Source organism: Vanessa atalanta, chromosome 11 (assembly GCF_905147765.1).
Source record: "Vanessa atalanta chromosome 11, ilVanAtal1.2, whole genome shotgun sequence".
Classification (NCBI taxonomy): Eukaryota; Metazoa; Arthropoda; class Insecta; order Lepidoptera; family Nymphalidae; genus Vanessa; species Vanessa atalanta.
The window spans coordinates 10,286,479-10,301,888 of NC_061881.1; the positions used below are offsets into that span (position 1 = coordinate 10,286,479).

General features: G+C 31.8%; 1 protein-coding gene across 1 annotated transcript; it reads left to right on the forward strand.

Annotated features, from left to right (window-relative positions):
* The first annotated feature begins 718 nt into the window (after positions 1-718).
* Positions 719-15,055, forward strand: LOC125067232 (soluble guanylate cyclase 89Db-like). Its single transcript, XM_047675705.1, has 14 exons — positions 719-928; positions 4,123-4,200; positions 4,548-5,260; positions 5,664-5,857; positions 6,172-6,296; positions 9,015-9,146; positions 10,261-10,362; positions 10,866-11,032; positions 11,683-11,956; positions 12,345-12,488; positions 12,709-12,832; positions 13,673-13,782; positions 14,231-14,320; positions 14,827-15,055. Exons 1-14 carry the CDS (start codon positions 887-889, stop codon positions 14,926-14,928), a joined length of 2,397 nt encoding a protein of 798 aa, XP_047531661.1. The 5' UTR covers positions 719-886; the 3' UTR covers positions 14,929-15,055.
* The last annotated feature ends 355 nt before the right edge of the window (positions 15,056-15,410 follow it).

Sequence of the window (15,410 nt, forward strand, 5' to 3'; positions counted from 1 at the left end):
ACCTTTTTTATATAACAGCTTAAAACAGTTGATTCTCCAATAAGGCAATCCTCAATAGATAATGGAATTGCATCCAAAACATTCGGATTTCCTCTGGATGTTTTCCTTCACCGATGATGTAATCACTAAATTAATTATTAAATAAAGCACACGAAAGCTCAGAAGCGTTTGCCGCGTTTAAGCCCACGATCTTCATATTATAACCATCGGGCCATATCTAACTAACAGAGAATTAATTACTATCCTTATCATGACATGTAGGGTAATTTATTTTCCCCCTAGAGAATCGTCATTGCCATTCGATAGTATTTTCCATCCAATACAGAGCTTCTAAAACATTCCACAATACCAGAAGGTAACTAAGTATTACATAAGTAATACTTAGTAAGTAGTACATATTTAATATTTAGAATCAAAGCACTTTGTCAAATTATGTTTTTGGCTACAGTGTGGTATAAATTATAGTTTTAATTCAAATATCGCTGACCGCTGACTTTCTCCCCGTTGGAAATTCTCGGGCTAAGAATAAATACATAGTACAGACATCGCGAAATAATTTGCGACACGAAACAATAAATAATTTATAAATTCGCGCACACACGGTGTTGTAAAGCCCATTACACGTGTATATGGAATACAATAGGCGTCGTTAGTTGAATACAAAAAAAACTAACTGAGTTTAAACAACATCCCTTATCCGTTCAGTGGCAGCGCGAAAGCCTTACGAGCACGTCGTCCTTGACGTATTATATTTTAAATATATGTCTATGGATATACAAATTAATTTTGACATATTATATAGTTTTAAAAGTGATTACGGTGTTTTATTATATATTTTTTTAATTTATTATAACGTTTAGTTGAAATTTTAATTAAAAATTTTACAATGTACGGGTGGTTGTTGGAGAGTGTTCAACACTTCATAGTGGTATGTTTTTTAACACATTAATTATTTAATATAAAAATTATGAGTATTAATTAGACGTATTGTCATATAAACTTTAAATATAACACTTATGAATAAATTATAAATATTTGTAATGAAACGATCGACTCAAATTAAAGAAAAATGTTATATTTGAGGTAAAAAAGATCTCTCGCCGGTGTGTATTAGGTGTTTATTTTTCTAAGGTGTCCGAGCTGTTTATTTTTTCTAACCGGTGGTAAATTTTCAAAAGTGTAATGCTTGTACATTGAATTAATATTTAGATTTTTGATTTCGTTTATCTCGAAAAGCTCTAACGATTTGAGTCATATTTTATATTTGGAAATATTCTGCTTTTTAAGTTTATCTATTTATGACGTTCATGAACACACACGCATAAAAAAACATTTTGCCCTGAGCAATTAATTAATTAATTATTTAAATGTCATTGTAAATTTGTGTTACTAAATTATAATTCAATCGAAGAGTTAGACACTGTGTACATTTCCCAGCGTAAGAAATCAAGGAAAAACGTTAGTCCTGTCCTTGTTGTAGGTACACTGGCCCAAACTACATTCTGAGCTCAAAATCTGCCAGGAAGACTCATCGCATTTAATAATTATTATATGAATTAGTATTATTTTAATAAATATTATTCCTCGCGTATAAATTCCATTCGATTTTCGAAATCGAATTCCCTTAAAATCTATCATCAATCTCTGTATAAACTTCTCCTCTGATACAATAAATGAATTTTACTAAGTTGAGCCGCATACTTTGTACAGCATACCAGTAGTTATAGGCTGGGGAAATAATCGATTAACTGAAATTAATCGATGTTTACTTCAATTATGTTTGACTATCGGATATAAATAAAATTAATAGGATAATAAACACAACAGTTCTTTCAGAGATCAGTAAACGATCAAACGATATTCTTTTAAGTTTGCCATCGTCAAATAAATATGGTGTTATATGGTTTACAGATTAGACAAACTTGTCGCGTTTTACGCTTTTTTTATACACACAATTTTTCTATATACATTCCGCGCACGAACCCCTATTGTAGATAGTGTTGCCGTATACCGGTACTCTAAAGTCAACAAGGCATACCAAAACAATATCTAGGTTATATATCTTTATTGTTCTATTATTATATATAGTGGGTTGGGGTAAGATCATCGGGTGTGTTTGGACCGGACGAATTTCCAACTGATTCCAGCACCATTTATTTTCTCCAGGCATTAATACTAATAAAACTACTTCAATTGACTGGAGAACAACATGTACTACTTACCCCATTATATACCTGTATACTTAGCCAATTACCAACTTGACACACGCACCCTCAAACTATGATTATGATATTGTAATTTTAACAAAGTACTATTTTTGATTCCTATTTATTAAATGATATTACAGCCATATTTCAACGTGGTAAAGCTTCTAGAATTCTTGCCACCGTTCCACGCGGTCAAGGTCGAAAAAAAAGGTTTTAATACCTAAAAATATTACGAATATACCTATTTCTTTTTTATTAAATTTTTTATTTATACATATAACATATTACAAAAAAAATACTATTTGTACATACAGTATTTTTAGTACTTTTACTATTTAAAATAAAAACAATTTTGACTAGAATATTGTTCTTTTCTTAACATTATATTATACATTTTATTAACATTAACTGAACGCTATTCGTGTGAAGAAATAACAAGATAGAGAATATTGTGTTGCTTAAAATGTAGAGACGTCATAAAAGGGTCTGACCTTAAGGCAGAAAGTAGCGCTTTTGTGTTAAATTAACACTAATCCCCTACCATAAAAACTTTACTATTAAATAAGCTTAAGTAAATACGAGAGTATATATACTTATTGAAGTTCTCAATGTAAATAATGTAATAGTATTCTGCTAATATTATAAAGAACAAAGTTTGTGAGAATCGAAGTATCTTTGTTACTCTTTCACACAAAAACTAATAAATGGATTTGGATGAATTTTTAGTATTACATAATTCTGAATAACAAAAAATATATATTGCCTAAAATATGTACCAAGAGTTATTCAATGTCCACATTTATTCTCAATTACGATTTGATTTTTTTTTAAGCTCCTGATAAAATAGTTTTGGAACGTTCATATTTTTTATAAAAAAAATTACGGAATTTTTGTTTTTTTTATAAACTGTTTATACAATTTGTTCGAAAAATAATAAAGTACATACATATGTTTCACTCGAATTCGACTTTGAATTACTCTTACTTTACTAAGTTACTCTTGGTCTCATGGTAATCAAACATTTTTCAAAACAATAATTAACATAAATCTGTACTTTCATATCACTTAATGAGTTTAAGATGATATTTGTAATTCGTTACAAGGTAACTAAAAAAAAATTCCAAATGAATTAATTACAGAAAATTACTTTAAAACGGATATAATATACACACAATTATAACGTAACACGTAAAATAATTACGCAATGATAACATATAAAACAAATAGAACAAGAAATATGTACAAATGATAGAAATAGATTACTTGTAGATATTGGATTTCACATTTTCATTGACAAGGGTAAAGGGTAAGGGATGACGTATACAAAATCAGATTTTCCTGCTTAATCCAAAATCAACAAGCTCCCATATACCTCCATAAGAATGATGTCGATTGCGGTGCTTTTCTGTATAATACTATGATATTATACAATCAAATTGAAAAAAAGTACTTTCTTCAAATAGGCTCGAGCACTTTTGAATTTTAATTTTACAAGATTAATTTGTAATTGAAGTTACCAGCGATCGGTACGGAATATAGATTATACCATAAAAATCCCACATGAATCTCGATAGTTATTTTCCAACGAACAAATTTTTTAGTTATGATAATTAATTTCAAATTAATAACGTAAGAAAGTTATGGAATAGTTTCCAATTTATTGTTAATTACTTAGAATACATTTCATAAAGACAACGATAACATTTTTATTTAAAAAAAAAAACTTTATAATATTACGTGTTTTAAAGAAATATATTGTAATTTGAATGCAAATGCAACGTAAAATGTGTAATATTTGAGTGAAACTCATCTAACGTGAAAAGGTTGAACTTCAATCATATTAATATCATGCGTTTTTTAAATAACTAAGATTATATATCAAATATCTATTGGTATAATTATGACTCTATTTTAGGAAGAATGTGGAGAAGAAATTTGGGAGACGATTCTTCGGGAAGCCGGTGCAAGGAATACCGTCTTTATCACGAGACAAGTGAGTAGTTATGAATTTTAATATACTATTATCACCATGTATCACAATTACAAAAACTTGTCAATACAAGGGAACAGTAAATTGCTTATATCTAAATCAAATGATATCAGAAACAAAGGTAAGATAATTCTCCTTGTAATTATTACCTTTAAAATTTTAACACTATAACCGTTTTATGTCTTTTTTGAATCATAGGAATAATAACTGACTCTTGGATTAGTCTTTAGTCTGTTAGTATTTTAACGGTTTTGATCGCACGAAAGATAATTTACTTAAGCTTTAAAATATATTGATTGTAATAGCAATAGTAATAATTTCTACTATAAGCCAGCATCTCTTGTTTCTAGCAATATCCAGATACTCTCATGCCGCGACTGGCTTGCGCTCTAGCCAGGCTTTTGACAAAAGACCCACTTAGTCCATCACCCTCAACACCAGGAAGTCCAGCACCGAGAAAACTTTCTTTAAAATCAAAACCAGCATGGCGTAGTTCTTCAGTTCATGGTGACACCAGAACTCAAACATTCAAATGCCCCTTCACGGCCACTAATGCTCTGACAGCAGTTACAAAGAAAGAAATAGATGCGTACAATTCATCAGAAGAAATAAGATCTCCATTACATACTGCTCTATCTACTGACAAAATAAATAAATCCGAGGAATTGGCTATAGTACCGTACCAAATGGCAGTCAGAGACAGACGAAGCTTAGGGGTCCATTTAGAGCGGAATGCTTACTTAGAAGAAGATGGAGAGAAAGCTGAAGAAACTATCCCAGAAACAGATGATATTGAAGAATCTGAGAAAACTGAATGTCCTTCTTCTGTAGCAAATGCTGGAAGAAGAAGTTCGTTAAAATCCACTTTGAGGAAGAATAGCTGTACCGTAGCATTAGATATCAACCGACGACGTAGTTCTGGTGTCCCAGCCCGACCAAGGTTAAATAGCTTAAGTTTGGTAAATGCAGACCGCTTGAATACTTTGAAGGAAAAATTTGGTACACCTGAAAAAGTAATGCATTTCTTTGGTAGATGTTTCGTGAAATTCTTTTCTAACTATGGGTAAGTTATACCACATGTCTTGGAGCCAACTACTCTAATTAGCCTTTCAATTATGGGCCTTGCTGTTTGAACCGCCCGTTAAACCAGCCCACTCGTTGAACGGTCTGAATGATATTCAGCCAACACATCTTCTTTTCATAGGATAAAGTGATTTGCTTTTGGAGTCATTTTAGACTAAAAGACTTACAATTTCTCTAAAATAAATATAACTATATTGGTTATGATAAGATAGAACATAATTGTATGGTTAAATTAAAGTTAACTTATTTCCATGCGTCAGGCATCGCTTAGTAAAAAAGGCTAGACTGTTCATTGAAAGGCTAATTAAGTTAATCACACATGCTATAGAATATATAATATACATTTTATATTGATTCATAATCTCCTGTTTTCTCTCGTTTAGTTATGATACCATGATTCGCGCTACGGGTAGATATTTTTGTACGTTCCTGCAGTCCGTGGACAATATTCACCAGCGTATGCGTTTTACATTTCCGCGCATGCGCTCGCCGAGCATGCAGCTCACTAGAGCGCATAGGCATGGCGCAGAGCTGGTGTACAGCAGCGGAAGAGCTGGTTACACCCACTATCTCATGGGTATGACTATTATAATAGAATTTCAATATATCATTTATATTTTCTATATGTTTTATTATACTATAAATAATTAAATATATAATAAAACAATAAATATACTCTTATTTAACACAAAATTTATATTATTAGTTCCTGTTATTATTAATCTACTTTCTTATTTGTACGGGTTAGTAATCAAAAAAATGGCTATAAAGTTTGGAATTAATAAAGTTCAAATACAACATCAGACAACAAGCAAACAAAAATAAATTAAAAGACTAAATTTACATTTTCATTTTTTTTATTAATTAAAGGAATTATTTAAAAATTTACAGGTCAGCTATACGAAATAGCAGAAGACATCTTCTCGCTCAAATTGAAGGTATCCATCGTAAAAGAGAGCTTGGAGGGCAACTATTATGTAGCTGTTCTGAGACTCGAATTCGATAACGGCGACTATGTAAGTAATAATTCTAAGTAATTATATAATCATGTTGTACATTATTCATTTCAAGAATAATAATTTAGTTGATTAAAAAATATAAAGGTTAGTTTCGTAATAAATACAATTCATTAATTTATTAGTCAATAAATAAAAACAGATTACAGTATCTGATTAAAAATAATAATACATAATTATAATGTATACTTATTTGTTATATAATATATACATATTACTTATCTTTAAAGAATCAGCTTGTTTGTGTTGATTCGACATCAAAACTATAAATAAAATATGTATTACTCAATCAATTTACGTTTTAAAAGTAATTAAAATTATTTATACGCAAAGGGTGAACAAGCTTAGCAGTTAGAACGTAATCCTTAAAATAGTATAAAAAGTTTTATCGAATGAACGAATAGAGAATGAAACGAATATAGGCAAATACTATAACCAACACAAATGAATATTTTCATTTATTATTGTAGAACATATATGTCTATCTATACTAATATTATAAATGCGAAAGTAACTATGACTTTTACTCTTTCATATCCAAACCGCTGAATCAAAATTGATGAATTTTGATATGAAGCAAACTTGAACGCCAAGAAAGATATGTTCTACTTTTTTATTGCTAACACATGACCAATCACTAAAGCCGCGAGTGACTAGCGGTGCATTTTATATTTTTGGAAAAAATGCATTTACCTCTGTAATCTATATATATCCATAGACAAAGAGAAAAAATACTTAGGTATAGAATTATTACAACATAATACAATCCTATTCATTTTAAAATTGTCTCTGAATTATTTGTTTATACAAAGTCATAAAACTATAATGTTCCCATGATAAAAGTACTATCGTTATCATAAAAAACTTTCTGCAAGTTTATTATCATAGCAAGTAACTGAAATAAAGTTACATGTATTCCCGCGGACTTTATTCTAATAGGAATTAATGTTGGGTTGTTAAAATGAATTTCAAGCAACTTCTAAACTCCTATGTAATAAAATATCAGACAATTTTGATTGTAAAGCTGCTTAATAAAACAAACTGCAACAAAAAATAGAAAGATACACCAATGGTGTACCACAGTAAATAATTCTGTGGAGATAAGACTGATTAAAAATAATGGAGAGCATAATAATAGCATATGGCAGAATTTCGGTGAAATTAGACACATGAAAGTTTCCTTACTATGTTTTCCTTCACCGCACAAGATAAATTATAAACTCACATTAAGCACATGAAAATTAAGTGGTGCTTGCCTGAGTTTGAACCTGCAATCATCGGTAAAGATGCACACGTTCTAACCATTGTGCAATCTTGCTTCACTTGCATTTATTCCGACGTAATTACTTAACTAAATTGATTTTGCTTTGTGTATTGCATCCCATTTCTATAATAAACACTAACAAAAATAAAAATAATTGTAAGATAAATTTTCTTAGTTGTTTTATGACTAAATATTTCAATTTAACAACATAACATCACTTTATATTGTGTAATATAAAATCATGTACGTTTACAAAACCTATGATCGACGCAGTACAAATCTGATAGTCTATTTCGGTGACATATTATGTCTCAATCTACTATATATAATATATATATGTTACTGTAAAAGCTCGAACTACGGTAAATCTTAAGATTTTCCAGTAAAACCTTAGATTTACCGATTATGAATGGTAAATGTCCATAAAATTTTGGGATTTTAACTGTTACCATCATTCACTTGGTAAATCTTACGATTTACATGTTAGGTTAGGTTGGAATGGTAAAAGTCCGAAAAAGTCGTCCCTTTATAATAAATACTTACATTTACCAACTCATGTCGGTAAATCTTAGGTTTTACTGGAAAATCTTAAGATTTACCTTAGTTCGAGCTTATACAGTAATATATATACGAATTACGTATAAAGCTTAGACATTTTTACTCCCTTCAATTTCTTAACGACAAATATGAAGAATTTAACTACTGTTAAACATCATATATCGAACTATGTACTCCCACGTCATGTTTATCGACAATACACTTTTTTTTTATCTCGCGATTGAGCTATAAATAACAACATATTGAAATGCATACATAATTATCGTATCATTAATATTGCAGAAATATTCGCGTATCGACTTCATAAAATATTGTTATTCAATTACGGCAAAGAATTAAAAGTGTATGAGCCATTGTACTTGAATTATAATTGCTTACCTTGAGTAGTACAGCAATCAAAATTATTTTATTGCTATAAGACATCCTTAACGGTCATAATGTTTGACTACCATACCGCTACGAGTTATTATATTATATCGATCAAAATCAACATATATGTACTTTATTCAAGTAGGTTTTTATAAGCACTTTTGAATCGTCATTGCACAAAACTATATTAAGTGATGCTACCACCGGTTCGAAATGTAGATTCTACCGAGAAGAGCCGGCAAGAAACTTTCAATATTTAAAACACAAAAGTTATGTTAGTTAAATATAGTCATATATATGTTTATATAATATATCCTGTCTGGAAGTCAACAAGTATTAGCTCCACGCTTTTCTATCATCTATAATATAATCCTGTTTTGCTTACTATGATTTTTTTATTCATGCAATTATTATTTACCAAATGATTTGAATTTATGAATCAGCAAAGTTAAAAATATCTGCGGAATTTTATTATAGACTATATATTGTGTTACCAGTGTAAATATATAAAAAAAAAAACATTTCAGGTTCAATCTCTGATGGCTCGGAAATCTCTTCCTTGTCTTCTGCCGGCTGTGCCAGCTTCGCTCCTGCTTCAATTGTTTCCTTTCGGCGTTATGCTCGATAGAAAGATGAAGATAATAAAAGCTGGTGAAAAGGTCATTCCTAATATTATAATATACATTATATTTTATTTTTTTCCCAATAGATATGACATTGTAAAAATAAAAGACCAATCAAATTAATAAATCTGTTTACAATCCTACTATGAGAAGACATCGTTAGAATTCAATTTGCTTTGAGGTGAAAGTTGCGTTTAATTTATGTTTATTTGTTTTCTATTAGTTTTTAGTTCCAGTGTTTCGTTTCGTTTTTGTTGTTGTCTTGTGTTACTTAACAATAAGTAATATTTAAGCAGTGATAATTTTAACAAGTGCGATAGTGGATCTTATTGGCATGAATAGTACCCCTTACTATGATCAGATCAACAACGTTCTTTTATCTCCATCCTGTAGTGTCTCATCCAGCTTAGAAATTTAATACCAATATCCCATTAAAATTAAAAGTTTAAAAAATAATAATCTCGACATTGTATATAGGATGTAATTTGTGTATGTGAATAATACGTAAGACAATACACAGGTCACATTCATTCATTGCAATCGACATCGCGTTATACAGACATGTGATGTAATTAATTGCCCAGGTCGTTATTCTGATCAAACTTCGATTGAACCGCAACTGGATCGTCGTGTTACTAGAATAACAAAACAGCTAAACGGCAACTATTCGTTTGTTTTAAGTGACGATGTTAGTAGAATTTTCCCAGATCGCTAACGTAAAGCTTTTTGTCTATTCTATACATGTAATAAAATTGGAGTGTCTGTTTTTATTATAAAAATAACCGATTTTTAGATATACATATACATGGTACACATGCCAAAATAACATTTTTTACAATTTTTGTCTCTCTGTCTGTTTGTTCCGGCTAATATCTGGAACGGCTGGACCGATTTTGGCGGGACTTTCACTGGCAGATAGCTGACGTCGCCGTCTCGCATGTCACCACTTCGCCGTCACGTCGGGCGCCTACCACCAACAACTTAATATCACAAAAGCTGCCTAATACATATCTAAGAAGTTATAGAAAAACTGCGAACTGAACAATAACTTTTTTGTTAAATTCAAATGCGCTCGAAGTCGCAGGAACAGCTAGTTGATAGATATAATATGAAATAAATAGCAATTTGTTAACAATGTAATCTATTTCAGTTAAGGGAAGCGTGGGGTGGACCTTACAATCGCATTGAAAAAGTTTCTGTTAATGAGATTCTCCGGTTGAGGAAGCCTAAAGTGTCGTTCACATGGGACAAGGTAAACAAACAATAATATTACGAAAGACTTGATTGTGTTATGAAATTTTCTATCGAAAAATTAATATTTGAATATTTAACAAAATAAAATAATAATAATTTCACAGGTGCATTTAAATCTTGAGTATTTAGGAAGACTGTTATCTGATACAAATAATATTTTGTTAATATATTATTAAAGTTTTTGTTAGTGGTGAAATACAATAGCGAATTCCAGCTGACTAACGTGATAAAATATATGGGCTGCAAATATGGAGGCGTTTAATATTTTATTTTGTAGCAACTCGGGTAGCACGAACTATAATAAAATGGCTGTTTTGACGTTTTGGCACAAATAAAACTACAAGACCTATTCGATGAATTTTCCACTCCACGTAAAGATTTCCAAAAATATTTCCCTGCGAAGATTATACCTATTGTTATTTTTCGATCGATTTATAAGATTTTCTTGACTTCTTGATTAAGTTATTGAGTCATTGTTACATTTTCGAGTTGAATTTCCAGGTAGTATGTATGCAGACTATGATGTTCGAACTGGAGTTAATGCGATGGCGCGCGCGCTGCGTCAGTGATTCCCGACGCGGGTCGCAAGGCGCGAGAGCCGTTTTGCTTAAGGGACCTATTTATTTCCTTGAAGAAATTGACGCTCTTATATTTTTATGTAGTCCTATGTGAGTATAATATTAAATAGACTGAAACAATTTTATAACATTTATAATGTTACTACTACTACTAATCACGAATAGGATAATTCGAAATACACACAAGAAATAACACTTGTGCCAAAAATGCCATATACCTAAGCCGATAAATCGTCCACAATAACCAAGTGCAAGTTCATCTAGTACCTAAATACGACACAGATGATGTAGAATACGCTACCGATTTTCAACAACTTTACTACATGAAAATGAGATAAAAATGCTACGTGCCAGTTGGTAAGCGCGTACTAGACCTTGGAATATTGAACGATATAACTTTCCAAATGCAGCAAATAATTGCCCGTCGAGGTAGGTACTACCTACTCATCAGATATTCTACACTCAAACAACAGTACTCAGTATTGTTTAGTTTCGGTTTGTAGGGTGAAAAAGCCAGTGTAACTACAGGCACAAGGGACATAACATCCCTTGTTCCCAAGGTTGGTGGCATTGGCGATGTAAGGAATGGTTAATAGTTAATTTTACAGCGTCATGTGCGGTGGTTACCATTAACCACCAGGTGGCCCTAGTATATATTAATAATTATAGTTGTAATGTATTACTAAGACTAATCAGAAAAATTAATAGGAGACTATTTGTACCTGATTTGATCATTACAGCTTCAACGACCTCGAAGAGTTAAAACAAGCGGGTCTTTATCTGGCAGACATGAACGGACACGGGTTATCTAAAGAAATGCTCCTACAAGGCTGGCAACATCTTTCACGATTGGAACTGCTCTTTGAAAAAGCCGAAACAAGAAGTCTTTCATTAGAGAAATCTTGCCGGCTGGTAGAGCAGTGGAAGAAGAGAGGGGATCAGTTATTGTACTCAATGATACCTAAAAGTATTGCAGATCAATTGCGTTCCGGTATATCTTCGATGCCTCCTATGGTAAATTTATACTAAAATAATCGTAAATTTTTAATGCCTATTATACAACAAAAACTGTTCATTAGGCTAGAAATAAGTGGTTTAAGGTTGAATTCATAAATGACTTTAAAACATTTGCTCGCCTCTTTTAAATGATATGCATAAGTTTTAAATCTCTATTAAAACATTTGTAAAAAAAAAACATAATATTATTTTACATTAACATTAGCAGCCTCTAAATTTCCCACTGCTGGGCTAAGTCCTCTCCCTTTGAGGAGAAAGTTTGGAGCATATTCTACCACGCTGCGGGTTGGTGAAAATTCAGTGGTGCCTGCCTGGGTTTCAACCCGAAATCATCGGTTTAGATGCACGCTTTCCACTGAGCCATCATATTATATTTGTTTATCAGAAATTCGATTCAGTGACCATAATGTTCTGCGGTTTACAACTCAATGAGGCTATAACGAGAGCTGATGTGATGCAGACAGTCGCCTACATGAATGATGTGTACTCCAGGATCGACAGGTTGCTAGATACTCATCGGGTTTACAAGGTAACTAGTATTTTTGTTTATTATTTCAAAAAACTTAGTGTTTCGATCATATCAAATCTACAAATGGTCAACAAAACTAGTAGTAAAAGTAATAATCAAAACTTCCAACAATTAAATTTGAGACGTTAATAAAAATCTGTTAATTGTAAATAGTTATGTGACATTTTCCAAAAATAGTCAATAAATGGATACTCACAAAGTCATATTTCATATATTTCAGGTTGAAACAGTGGGGACGGTATACATGGTGGTGTCGGGCGCGCCTAAGAAAAACCGTGCACATGCGCAGGCGACGGCGAGCGCCGCGCTGGCGGTGTCGCAGGCGCTGCCCATGCTCACTATAGGTTACTTTGTTCATTATAAACTGATAGTACCTATAGGCTATAGGCTTATGAATGTACCATGTGACCAATTATTATGTTAGTGTGTATCTGTCATTTGCGGATTACAGACGGATTTAGAAGATGAATTAACGTTAAGTTTTACGTATTGCTATGTTACCACTATTAATTTTATACGTCTTTTAAAAATATCTACTTAAGTATTAAGTAACTACATATCTACTTAAGTATTATGACAGTCAATTAATCAAAGACAATGAAATTGAAATTATGTCTAAATGTAAAAACATTTATGCATAAATAATTTTACTACTTTTACATACTTTGTAATATTCCTAATATTAATGAACAAACTATGTTAACTTAAATAAATCTCACTTGTGAGATGGATTAATGATACTGTTTGCGGCGATAATATTACTGATTATCATGATCCATAAACAATAATCTTTCAGTATTTCGTTCAATGTTCAAATTCTTCCTAAAACAAACAACAAAAACTTGGTCGAGGGCAAGCATGTTATTCAAAGATGTTTGCCAATACTATGAGAATAATTTGTTTTATAATTTTATTCATACAATACAATATTGTATTATATGAATCACTTATTAAGTTTTCGTAACTTTTTGTGCAATAAAATCAAATTTAATAAATATGAAACAGAAACATATATTTGGCTGCGACCGGTCCTGCTTAATAGTAAATTAGTTTGAAGAAGGCGCAAATTCGAAGTCGAGTCCGCCCTTTCCTATCGAAGAAACGTCATTTAATTAAAAATATAGGTAATATTATAGGGATATTATTTATTTCAAATTTAATAATGGTACTAAATCTGTGTGCAGGTCTTCATTCGGGTTTGTGCTACGCCGCTGTGCTCGGTTTCCGGCAACCACGGTACTGCCTGGTTGGAGACACCGTCAACACTGCCAGCCGGATGCAAACGACGAGTGAGGTAATTAAAAAGAGCTTTTATCACAGTAACTGCCCAGAAAATATCTTATTACTGGGGAAAGACAACAGTCCTAATAAAAACCACTCATTCCACCTCGCTGCCCCTTTGCGGACACACGTGGAAAAAAATTATCTGACACAATAATGCCATAATATTCTTGCGATGTTTTCCTTTACCGCCTCTTCAGCTGAATTATAAACCACGATTTTTTTTATGAGTTTGATAGGCACTTTATTAGTCTTCCACCAACGCCAGACACTAACTAAGGCGCTGTGAGAAATAGTAAGCACTCCTTACATCGCCAACGCGCCACCAACCTTGGTAACTAAGATGTTATGGCTACTTACTGGCTTACTGAATCTACGGTTGAAATCCAAATGTTCAAATCCAATATCGTAATAAGCCAATTTAATCTAACATAACAATATTAATGTATTATTGTTATCAGCCTGGACGCATTCAGATCTCATCTCGAACGGCATCTGAACTTCCAGCAGGAAAATTTAGGCTCCGTCGCAGAGGCCTCATCAAAGTCAAAGTAAGACTATTAAGTATTTATTTTTGCTCTAGATATACATATGTATGAATGTATTCGTGAAGTTTCTTAGTTGGGTATAGTTAGTGATACTCTACAAATATAAACAGTTGACGTAACTTACTAGGTTATACCTTCATACCACACCTAGTGTGGATTTAAAAAAGTATAGTTTACCTATGTAAAAATAAGTTTATCACAAAACATCAAGAATTATACTAATATTATAAATGCAATTATAACTCTGTCTGTAGATTGTTTTAAGTTGCAAAAATGATCCAAAATAAAATGACGCGTTCAAAATAAACGACAATAATAATTTTATTATAATTCTTCATCACACCGTCATAATCGACACTTTTCATCACAAGTAATGACAGGTCTATATGTAGTTCTAGTAATTATTACATTTTAAAAATCAGTACATTTTTGACGACGTTTATTTAAAAATTAAATACACAATATAATAATATTATCGTTTGTAATTTTTTTTTAATTAAATGTTTCAGGGCAAAGGCATGATGGAAACTTTCTGGCTTGAAGGAGAAATCGAAGAGAAAGAGCAAGACGAAGCCCTGCAAATGCTATCTGCTCTCTGTGGCGAAGATTGAATAGTATCCATTGAAAAATGGATCGAAAGAATATATTATTAATTTTATTGTTCTATTATGTTTTAATATACTTCGAAAAGTAAATTTGATAATTATATCAAATTAGCTCCCATGAATCTCCTGTAGAATCCGCAAGACATAGACAATTACTTACTACTACTACTACTGGCTTAACTGCTTAACTTAACTGTTGAGATATACTATCTAGGTAACTTAGTAGCAGGGTATCATAAATGCTCGTCTGGGTAGGTGCCACCCACTCATCAGATATTCTACCAAAATTAAGTATCGTTTTGTTCCGGTTTGAAAAGCGAGCGAGCCAGTGTAAGTAGCGTGTGTGACATAACATCTTAGTTCCCAAGGTTGGTGGTGTATTTGCGATGTATGAGATAGTTATTCTTTCCTATAATACCGAACGTCTATGGCGACCACATACCATCAGTTGGCCTATCCGCTAACTTATCATATAATAGAGAAAAGTC

Coding starts and splice junctions, on each gene's coding strand:
- LOC125067232 (XM_047675705.1), top strand. CDS start 887: ATGTACGGGTGGTTGTTGGAGAGTGTTCAACACTTCATAGTG. Junction 6,297..9,014: donor AATTCGATAACGGCGACTAT/GTAAGTAATAAT, acceptor AAAACATTTCAG/GTTCAATCTCTGATGGCTCG. Junction 14,321..14,826: donor GAGGCCTCATCAAAGTCAAA/GTAAGACTATTA, acceptor TAAATGTTTCAG/GGCAAAGGCATGATGGAAAC.